The sequence below is a fragment of the Helianthus annuus genome, chromosome 8, assembly GCF_002127325.2.
Source record: "Helianthus annuus cultivar XRQ/B chromosome 8, HanXRQr2.0-SUNRISE, whole genome shotgun sequence".
Classification (NCBI taxonomy): domain Eukaryota; kingdom Viridiplantae; phylum Streptophyta; class Magnoliopsida; order Asterales; family Asteraceae; genus Helianthus; species Helianthus annuus.
The window spans coordinates 87,370,846-87,382,604 of NC_035440.2; the positions used below are offsets into that span (position 1 = coordinate 87,370,846).

Genomic DNA, 11,759 nt, shown 5'->3' on the forward strand with positions numbered 1-11,759 from the left:
GAGTCAAATGACATCAAGCCTTGTGACATCTGTCACAAAGCCAAACAACATAAAGTCCCTTTTCCTCTAAGTGAACACAGGTCATCTAAAGTAGGGGATCTAGTTTATTTGGATGTCTGGGGTCCCTACAAAGTCACTAGCATAGATGGGTACAAATTTTTTCTCACAGTTGTTGATGATTTTACTAGGACTGTTTGGGTGTACTTAGTAAAATCCAAATCAGAAGTATTTGAAAACATACAAAGTTTTTACAATCCGGTCAAAACTCAATTTGAAGTCAATATCAAGGTCTTTCGTAGTGATAACAGATCTGAGTTTATTAATTCTCAAATGTCATCCTTTGTTAAAAACAAAGGGATTATTCATCAAACCTCATGCACATATACTCCACAACAAAATGGTGTTGTGGAGAGAAAACATACACTTGCTAAATGTTGCAAGAGCTTTATTATTTCAGTCTAAAGTTCCCCTCAAATACTGGTCTGAATGTGTGCTTACTGCTTCCCACTTGATTAACAGGCTTCCTTCTTCTCTGTTGCATGGTTGTTCTCCTTATGAAATGTTATTTGGCTTTAAACCTTCTCTTGATCACTTGAAAGTTTTTCATTGTCTTTGCTATTTTACTATTTTAGACAACTCTGATAAACTTGAGGAACGAGCTGAAAAATGTGTTTTTATGGGATATCCAATCTCAAAAAAGGATATAAGGTTTGGAGTCTAGAACAAAGAAAATTCATTTTCTCTAGGGATGTCAGTTTTCATGAAACAGTCTTCCCTTTTAATAACACTCATGAACAAATAAGTACAAACTTTTTAAACCAACTTAACTTCTTTGACAATTTTGAAACATCAAGTGATATAAATCCCAATGATGAAGAGAAGGATATCACTGACTCAACCACTGTGACTCAGCAACACAGTGATGTAGTTGAGTCAACTGTCAATAGTGATACTCAGCAATCATCAGGAGCTGATGTTGAGACTGAGAGGAATGAGTCCATGGGTGCTGCAACTGAACCTGTGAGGGCTGAATCTAGTGGCATTAGTGATGAGTCAATCCTTCCTGAGGGTACTCAAAACATTAGAAGGTCCACTAGGTCCGCCTCTGTTCCTAAAAGATTCGATAATTATATTGTTGGGAATGCAAAATATAGCTATGATAAAGTTGTCAATTATTCAAACTTACCTAGTGAGAACATTCGCTTTGCTGCTAATATCAATAAAATAATTGAACCATGCACCTATAAAGATGCTCTTAATGATAAAAGGTGGATTGATGCTATGAATGATGAATTGTCTGCCTTGTATAAAAATAATACATGGGATATTGTTGATCTTCCTAGTGGTAAAAAACCTATTGGGTGCAAATGGGTATTTAAGGTCAAATATAAGTCAACAGGGGAAGTAGATAGGTTCAAAGCTCGGCTTGTGGCCAAAGGCTTTAACCAACGAGAGGGGATTGACTTTGAGGATACATCCTCCCCTGTTGTTAAAATGGTAACTGTCAGATGTGTTATTAGCCTATCTGTCCAAAATGATTGGCCCTTGTATCAACTTGATATTAATAATGCCTTCCTGTATGGTAACCTTAGGGAGGAAGTTTATATGACTTTACCTGATGGGTTGGATATTAAAGGGAACAAAGTTTGTAAGTTAAACAAGTCTCTATATGGCCTAAAGCAAGCTCCACGAATGTGGAATGAAAAACTTGTTCAAGTGTTGGTCAAAATTGGCTTTACATAATCTAAGTGTGATCATTCCATGTTCATCAAATATGTGAACTCTGTGTTTATTGTGCTTCTTGTTTATGTAGATGTAGATGATATTGTTCTAACTGGGAACTGTGAAGACGAAGTAAATAAAATTAAGGATTTTTTAAAAACTGAGTTTTTAATCAAAGATCTTGGCCTACTTAAATACTTTTTGGGCATTGAGGTAATTAAAACTAACAAAGGTATTTGTCTTTCTCAAAGGAAGTACTGTATAGACCTGTTAAATGAATACGGAATGAGTGGAAGTAAGCCCAACAGCTGTCCCATAGATCAAAATCATGTTTTGACAAATCTAACTCTCACTAAGTCAAAACCTGTGGATGTCACACAGTATCAACAACTGATAGGAAAATTAATTTACCTATCACATACAAGACCGGACATTGCCTATTCAGTTCATTATTTGTCTCAGTTTATGCATAAGCCAACTGAGGCTCATACCCAAATTGCCTTCAAGGTTCTGCGCTACTTGAAAGGTGCACCAGGTACTGACATTCAATTTCAAAAAGGTAGCACGTTTCATTTAACAGCTTTTGCAGATTCGGACTGGGCCAAATGTGTTGAAAGCCGCAGATCTGTCACCGGTTTTTGTATATTCCTTGGAAGCTCATTGATTTCCTGGAAAAGCAAAAAGCAAAACGTTGTTTCAAGATCTTCTGCCGAAGCAGAATATCGATCTATGTGCAATGCTACATGTGAAGTTTTATGGTTGATAAACATCTTAAGGGAACTGAAAGTGAATGTGGATATTCCTGTTGTGCTAAAATGTGATAACACAGCAGCTTTATCCATTGTTGCCAACCCTGTCTTTCATGACATAACAAAACATTTCGAGGTTGACCTTTTTTTTTTTGCGAGAAAAAATTGCTTCAGGATTAATTAAAGCCACTGGTGTCAAGTTCGAACATCAACTGGCAGATATTTTCACTAAAGGCCTGCTACCAAAAGCTCATGCAGACATGTGTAAGTTCTTAGGTCTGTCTAATCCTTTTCACATTTAAACTGCGGGGGGGGGGGGGGGGTGTTAAAAAATACTATTTATTCTATTTATTCAGTTTAATGCTCATTTCCTTTTCTCTTGATTTCCTTCCTTCTCTAATTATTTCCATGTTTACTGTTTGTGAGGTTTGCTTTGCTGTCATTGGACTAGTAGCCGTTGTGCCAAGATGTTGCTGTGTTTGGGCTTAGCTGTTGATTGCTTTGGGCTCCCATGTTTCTCGGTGTCCCCTTAGATCTTGGCCCTTATAAAAGGAGGGTGTTTGGTGTGACTGCTTATTTGAGCTCCTTACTTCACTCGCTCTCATCTTATATCATTCTGTCTTGATTCCCTCTCCTCACACGTTCATTCGTGAGACTAGGGTATACTTTTATCTTATACAGATCATCCTACTGGAGATCTTTACTTGTAATACAATCTGTGTTGACTGATTGTCTATTGCTTGTATCTGGTTGCTGAGATTCATAATAAAACTGTGTTTATGGTTTCAATCCTTGAGTTCTGACAGGAGGTCGTTCCCCGGCGTGTTTGGGCGGGATTGGGCAAAAAAAACTGGCCAAACACGCCCGGTACGCATGGTCTAACTTATAATCCAATTGAGTAAGTTTTCGTGTTCTACTTATATTTTGCAATAACTAAAAAAAACTTTAAAATATGCCATTAATAATGTCACATTAATATTTTTATAAATTAATAGAAAAAAAAATTTGTTAATTTTTTTACTAGTTGCAACATTGGAACCCTTCCCTCTCTCATTTTATTTTTTAATCTAAAGTAAGGTTGCTCATGGCAGGGTTGAAGGCCCAACATACCCCTGGCGTAATTTAGCAGTGGTATTCTATTGACAGCTCTTTCAATTTATATAAAGATAATAATAATAATAATAACAATTTTGGGTACCAAATACTTGAGTGATGTTGTAGAGCTCGGTAGACGCTAGTCGGCTGCGATCAATCAGGATTAATCATGATTCAGAGTTTTATGTATATATAAATTTATATGTATATAATGTTAATTTCATAATTTGTATGTAACATGTACATATGTCATGTTTGATTATGTCACATGTACATATGTCATGTTTGATCAAATGTCTAGATTGGTAATTTCCCTAACCCAAACCCCTTATATAACACTTGTCTTCCCCCTCAAAACCATCATCTTTCATACTTCACACTAACACCACAAAAATGGCAGTTGCTCTTCCCAATTTCACACTAAAACGTAGCCAACCCAAGAGGGGTGAGATCAAGATCAAGATGTTCAACATGATTGGCAATTCATTCAAAGATTTAGCAATTGGGGTCGCCCGAAAAGCGGTGAAAGCTGCGGGATATGGAGGAGGCGTATGCGGGTGCGTTACTTCTCCGGCCACCGTAATCCCATCCGAAGGCGTGGAGGTTCCTGAATTTAGTGTCGAAAAAGGGGGGGCAATGGTGGAGGTTGCAGCGGGTGGTTTCGCTTGATGGCCGGATTTTTCTACCGGAAAATGGCAACTTGGCAAGTGTTTTTGTCTTTTTGGAATAAAAGTATAAACAGAGAAATTTCTTATGGTTTTTTTTATATATACTGGTAATGCTAGTATTAATTTTGTTTTCATTTTTTGTTAACAAATTTACTATGGTAACTTTTAACGTCAAAGAAAAAACAAGAAAAATGTGTGAAGATTAGTGTCCAGTTTTATAATTTTCAGTGTTATGGACTTGTCAACACATAACAAACTTTAGTTTAAATATAAAACAAATAATCTTTTGTAATCGATGTATTTGCGCGCACATCCCCTTGCGCGCGCATTCTCTCTCTACTTTCTCACCACCGTATCACCACCACATCGCCCACCTAACACAACACCTACCGCACCACCAAAGTCCAAAACACCAATCACCACCACCGTCTCGGTTTCAACAGCCGACGAATTGATGGCGGTTACACCCTTGGTTGCAACCGTCACCTTAGTCAACTTCAGTGGTTTGGAGATGTGGTTTTGCGCTTGAGAGAGAGAGAAGAGATGGAGGTTGTGCTGAGTTGTACGTAAAGGTAAAACCAAACTTGAGTTAATTGTGGAGTATTGTGGAACAGAATGAGGACAAATAAAAACAAATTAATTTAATTATACGTAATTATCTTGAAGTAATTTATCCTAAGAAGAATTAAAAAATATAATAAAAAGTAATAAATTAATTTATCTTGAAGTAATTATAAGATTTTTATTTTAAATTAAAGAAGTATTTCGAAGTAATTTATCCTAAGACTGGAAGGTATGGGGGCCGGCTGATGCCCGGCTTGGCCCGGCGCCGGACCCCCACACCACCCCCCTCACCCGGCTTCCATCTCACCCGGCGACCCCCAGCCGGGTCCGCCGTGCCACTTTTTGAATTATAGCCGTTACAAACGGCTCTTTTTAATAAAAAAAAATCCTTTTTTCTATAAAATCACCTATTTTCAACATTATTTCCCCACTTTCAACCCAAAACCCTCTCACTTTTATACCAATTTCTCCCCACTTTTATAAAAAAAAATATCTTTTTACCCACAATGGCTTCTAATCCTTGGTGGCCCTCGTCTTTGGATGACGAAGAGGAGATGTTTTTCGCAAACGCTGTACTACGGGCGGGACAGATTCTAATCGAAGAGGAAGAGGAAGACTTCTCGTCTGAAAATGTTATCACCAGACGAATACGCATTAACAGAGACCGCCAAGGTTTTCATTACAAAATTTCACTGTCCTTATTTTTTTTTAACTCGTACTTATATATTTTATACGACAGGAGCGCACGAGAAATTGGTGAACGATTATTTTTCGGATGAGCCACTTTACAACGCCGACATTTTTAGACGCAGGTTCCGAATGAGTCGCCGCTTATTCACAAGGATTGCCAATGATTTGGCGGGGCTAGACCCGTTTTTCACGCAACGTCCTGATGCTCGAAATTATGAAGGGTTTACAACGTTACAAAAGTGTACTGCGGCCATTCGACAACTGGCGTACGGGACAGTGGCCGACGCTTTGGACGAGTACTTACAGATGTCGGCAAGAACTACGCGGGAATGTTTGTATCGGTTTTGCCATAATGTGGTGAAACTGTATAGCAAAAAATATTTGCGGAAACCAAACGCGTATGATGTTCAACAGTTGTACCAAGCTCATGAAGCAAGGCACGGGTTTCCGGGAATGCTTGGTAGCATTGATTGTATGCATTGGGGGTGGCATAATTGCCCGACTGCGTGGCGCGGCCAATATACGCGAGGTGATCACGGCTATCAAACCGTGATACTTGAAGCTGTGGCATCACAAGATTTGTGGATATGGCATTCTTTCTTTGGTCTCCCTGGTTCACTCAACGACCTCAACGTGTTATACCAATCGGCCATCTTTACCGATGTCGTTAATGGAACGGGACCGGACACACGTTTTACAGTTTCTGGGGTTGAGTATAGACGTGGGTATTATCTTGCTGACGGGATATATCCGTCTTGGTCTACAATTGTGAAGACTATTCCATATCCCGAGGACGAAAAACGGAAAAAATTTGCCAAGCGTCAAGAAGCTGCAAGAAAAGACATCGAACGTGCTTTTGGTGTCTTACAAAAAAAATGGGCCATCGTTGCACAACCGGCACGTGCGTTCACCCCAAAAAGGTTGCGTCTTTGTATGTACGCTTGCATTTTGCTCCATAACATGATTATTGAAGACGAAGGTCGGACGATTTGTGAGTATGATGAGAATGCATCTTGGGGGAACACTGTCCCGGTTGATCCCCCACAACAGGATTTAAACTCGTTCTCGCTAACAAACGACTTCACGCATGCAAACCTTCAACAAGATTTGGTAGAACATATTTGGAACAACGTTAACATGGTGGACGGTGACGGAGCCGAAGACGAAGACGAAGACGAAGACGAGTAGTGTGTTTGTTTTAAATTTTTAAATCTAGTCTTTTTTTTTCAAATTTTAGGTAGCGTAATTTTTAATTTTTTAGGTTATGTAATTTTTATTTATGTTATGTAATGGATTTTATTATCTTCCTTTATGTAGTATTTTTATTTATGTTATGAATACTTTTTATAAAAAGTAAAAGTTAAAGAAATAAAAGTTAAACAATTAAAATGAATTAAACAATAAAAAATATGTGGTGGGGCCCCATCCTCCATCCCCCTTCATCTTCAATTTGGCTCATCCCTCATAAGCTGCCTACGTGGCGCCTACGTGGAGGCTCATCCCCATGGGGATGAGCCAAACCATACCTTCTAGTCTAAGAATAATTTAAAGATATGAAAAGTAATAAATCAATTTATGTTTTTTTTTTTTGAACGGCCGACAGAAAAAATTTTTATTACCCGGTAGCAAGATGCTACACACCAAAAAAGTACACCAAATTACATTACACACTCAAGCCAAACCAAAACACAATATCTCTACTACATCATAAACGCCCTAGATTAAACCGACTCCAATCTTCCCATGTTAATGTTGGTGCCTTAGCTCGATTTTTGATCCATAAATATGCCACCGACTTTATTTCATCCAGAGTTCTTATGAGATTTGGGGCCGCCTGTCTGAAAACTATCTCGTTCCTTAGCTTCCAAATACACCAAAAGGCCACCAATACTACGGCATGAATGGCTTTCTTTTTCCGCAAGCCCGAGCTGAGATCATGTAGTATGAGAAGATCCTTTATTCCAAACGTTATAACCGGTTGTAGCTTAAACCAACCCGCCAAGTTCAGCCAAACCATTTGTGCGAAATGGCACGATACAAAAACATGATCGCTCGATTCACCGTACTCGCCGCAAAACACACACATTTGATCTTGAACTGGTACGTTCCTCCTTGCCAACGCGCATTTAGTTGGAAGCCTTTCCATTTCTGCCCGCCAAGCTACTATACTAACTTTTTAGGGACCCAGTTATTCCATTCGAATGCATCTCCGGGGCTGCCGCGTCCAGCCGAACTTAACAGTTTTTTAATGCCAGCAACCGAAAAGACGCCAGCATCTTCATACCTCCATTTCCAATAATCTGCAGCCGCGGACAAAGTCACGTTTCTCAACAATGCCGTTAGCTGCTGAAACTGAACCGCAGCATCTGGGCCGAGAACCGGTCTAGACCAGGCCCAGATCCATACCGGGTAACCGCCTGTAATGGACCAGCGATCGGAAACCAAACAGTTTTTAACCTGCTCCTCCTTGAATAGGGCCGGGTACTTGATATATAGAGGTTCCGGGTCGATCCAACTATCCAACCAGAATTCCGTATTGTTACCATTTCCCACCACTACTGAAAATGCGTTTTTTATATCAATGTTAGCTTCTAACAAAGGTCGCCAGATATTATATATGTTCTTCCACGGTCCAGCAACAGAAATTTTCTCCGGGATACTCTTCCACACCTTCGCGTTATGATGAATAGCCCACACTACCCTACGCCATAAGCCCGTTTTTTCCGACCTAAACCTCCACCACCATTTTGCTAACATGGCTAAATTAGAATCCTTTAGCGATCCGAAGCCCAACCCCCCGTATTCAATTGGTGCAATTGTTCTATCCCACGCAACCCAATTCATTCTAGCTTTCTCTTCCGATCCTCCCCAAAAGAAGACCCTACGGATCCTATCCAAAGCGTCTATTACTTTAACCGGCGCCTTGAACAAGGATAAGTAGTATGTTGGTAAAGCATTAAGCACGGACTTTATCAATGTAATACGCCCCCCATATGACAATGTTTTCGCTTTCCATAAGGATAATCTATTTTTAAAAGTATCAATCACCGGTTTCCAATTTCGCGCCAAGTTCATATTAGCACCTACCAATAGACCGAGGTGTTTAAAAGGGAACGTACCTTTTCTACACTTCAAGACTTGTGCCATTGCTTCTACTTCCCCCTCATTTACCCCCACGCCATATATACTACATTTGTCGAGATTGACTTTTAATCCTGAAGCTAAGTAGAAACACCTCAGAATCCGCCTCAAATTATTTACATTTACTATAGACCACTCCCCAATGAACACGACGTCATCCGCGTATATCAAGTGTGACAAATAAGGCCCCTCATTCGTTACTTTTATCCCATTAAACAGACCAGCCGAGGTTGCCTTTTTCATTATACCGGTAAGTGCTTCCATTACAATAACAAATAAGAAAGGAGATAACGGGTCACCTTGCCGAAGTCCCCTTGTACATTCAAATTCTCGGGTAGGCGAACCATTCACCAAGACTGACGCTCTGGCCGTACGTAAAGTCGCCATAATCCAGGCTCTCCATCGATTTGGAAACTTCATCTGGGACATAATCGAGTCAAGGAAAGCCCAATTAACTGAATCATATGCCTTATTTAAGTCTGCTTTAAAGTACATAGCAGACCTTTTAGCCTTTTTTAACCAACTAAGAACTTCATTAAGAATTAGTGGACCATCCATGATATTCCTCCCTGCCAGAAATGCCGACTGCTGCTCCGATATCAAACCGCCCACTACGCCTTTAAGTCTATTCACCAGTACTTTCGATATGACTTTGTTGATAACACCTATAAGACTTATAGGTCTAAAGTCTTTCGGACTCGTCGGATCCTTGACTTTCGGGATTAATGCGATAAAGGAGGATGTACAACACGAATTCAGCGAACCCTCCTCATAGAATTTTCCGAATAACTTAACTAGATCATCTCGAAAAACGTCCCAACACCTTTTAATGAACTTGAAATTAAATCCGTCCGGCCCAGGGGCACGGTCACCATCACAATCCCACACCGCTGTTTTGATTTCGTCCACTGTAAAGGGGCTTTCTAGCATCATAGCGTCAGAATCCGAAATGGTAGCCAGATTCGGACATACCAATTCCGGTCTAGCATCCATAGGCTCCGAAAACTGTTGGCGGAAGAATCCAAACAGGGATTCCTTGATAACCAAAGGGTCCGTAATCCAAACACCATCCACCATTAATCCATTTAAGCGATTTGTACTAATATTAGAATTGATTATATTATGGAAAAAAGCGGAATTTTCATCCCCATCTATCGCCCACTTTGATCTGGATTTTTGCCTCAAGTCAAATCAATTTATGTTGATGTAAAGATTTTTAGTTTAAATTAATGAAGTGTTGAAATCAATTATAAGATTCTAAGTTTAAAGTAATGAAGTGTTGAAATTAATTGATTTGGTTGGATAACTTTACTATATAATGTCCAGTGTGTGGGGGCCGCCCTATCAAAGATACTGACGAATGAAAGAAGAAAGGGTCTATGATCAAAGATTTTGTTTTATTTTTTTTATTTTTTATGAACAATGGAAAAGAATAATCGAATGAAAGGCCACTCATCACATGCAAACTGGAAAAAGTGAAACATAAATGCAGCAGGAACTATACGTCACTAAATACGTCACTAAATAAACTTAACGAAAGGCTCAAACCGGTATTTATATATGGGGGATTTTTTTAAAGAAAAACTTAATTAAAACAAAACGAACCACTCAAAAGTGCGGCCGGCCCCAAGTTACATATTTATAAATCTACATCAATTCTTTCACGTAATACTTCTATTTTTTGATCTATTTTATACCAAACAAAGCCCAAAGACCTAATTTCACTAAAAACCTCATTGATGTTAAAAGGCTTCCCCGAGAAGACCATATTGTTCCTAGCTTTCCAAATACTCCAGCAAGTAAGAATAGCGATACCATGGAACACTTCCTTTCTCTGATCGTCCAAACCAACCCAATTATGCATCTCCAAAACATCACGGAACGAGAAAACAACCAAATTAGGAGTTTTACACCATGCTTGAATTTTCTGTCAAATAACCGACGAGACTCCACACGAAGTAAAAATGTAAGTCCCGTAAAACGGATCTTTCAATGATATCAAACCTAATCTTGTGAGAGTGCGGAATCCAATCACAAGATGATTCAAGATTAAACACGAGAAACAGAAAATACGAAGAACACAATACCGAATCACTTTCAACTTGCACACGTTCTATTACTATGAAAGCAAAACGTCTGGTACAAGTTGACACACCAACAATCGAATCCTCTGCCTTTCTAGGAATTCTGTAACAATGAAGTTCAAACCCTAAAACAAGTTGTAAACTTGTTTATATACCTAGGCAAGCCCACTTCCCTACATGGGCTCCCCTTGGGCTTGCTTGGCCCACATGGCCTAAAGCTTAGCCCAAGTGACCTGTAAAGGTCCAAAACCTAATACTAACTAACCCGGTAAAGCCCAGTTCGTAACCATAGCCCGTTGGATTAATTTGATGCGTCAGTCTCACACTTCAGGGCCTAACAATCTCCCCCTAGACTGATGCCATCAAATTGTCTTCATAACTTGAATTCAGCAATGTCTTCAACGAAATCTATGGTTGACACTATGCTGCAGATGTTGTGGAAGTTCTTGACTTCTGAACTCTCAGCACTGGGTCTTTTTCTTCAGATTCTGTGGTTAGCTTCATATCAGGATCTCGATCAGCTTTGCTTGAAAATCTTTGTCAAAAAGAATGTGAGAGGAGGATTCTCAACAGCTCTTTTCTTCTTCAGTCTTTGTCTTTCAAGCAGGTTCACGGTACTTCTTCGAATGTACTTTCACTGTCAGACGGCGTTCGTATCCGGTTCTTCTGACTCAGGTACATCTTGTTGTTGTGATGCTTTTGGCTTCTTCAGCAGCTAACAGCATCTCAGTCTTCATCAATCCCTGTTCTTGAATGAAATCAAGTTCTGCACATGCTCACAAACTCATAAGCAAACATTTCTTATGCAACAGGGAGAGTACCATATGAACAATAGGTACATCAAATTTCACAATTTAAATTCTCTTAACTTTTGATGATCAGTCAAATCTTCAAGAACGGTTATATTTTTTATTTTTAAGGAAAACAAAAAACACTCTATTTTTTTGGATTTTTTGAATTTTTCTATTTTTTTTTAATTTTTAAAATTTAAGAACTAAAACAAATAAAAAACTCAAAATATAAACAACTACCATAATATACAATTA

General features: G+C 39.1%; 1 protein-coding gene across 1 annotated transcript; it reads left to right on the forward strand.

The window, feature by feature from the left end:
• The first annotated feature begins 5,304 nt into the window (after window positions 1-5,304).
• LOC110870311 (putative nuclease HARBI1) lies at window positions 5,305-6,676 on the forward strand. Its single transcript, XM_022119498.1, has 2 exons — window positions 5,305-5,470; window positions 5,538-6,676. Exons 1-2 carry the CDS (start codon window positions 5,305-5,307, stop codon window positions 6,674-6,676), a joined length of 1,305 nt encoding a protein of 434 aa, XP_021975190.1.
• Window positions 6,677-11,759: the final 5,083 nt, after the last annotated feature.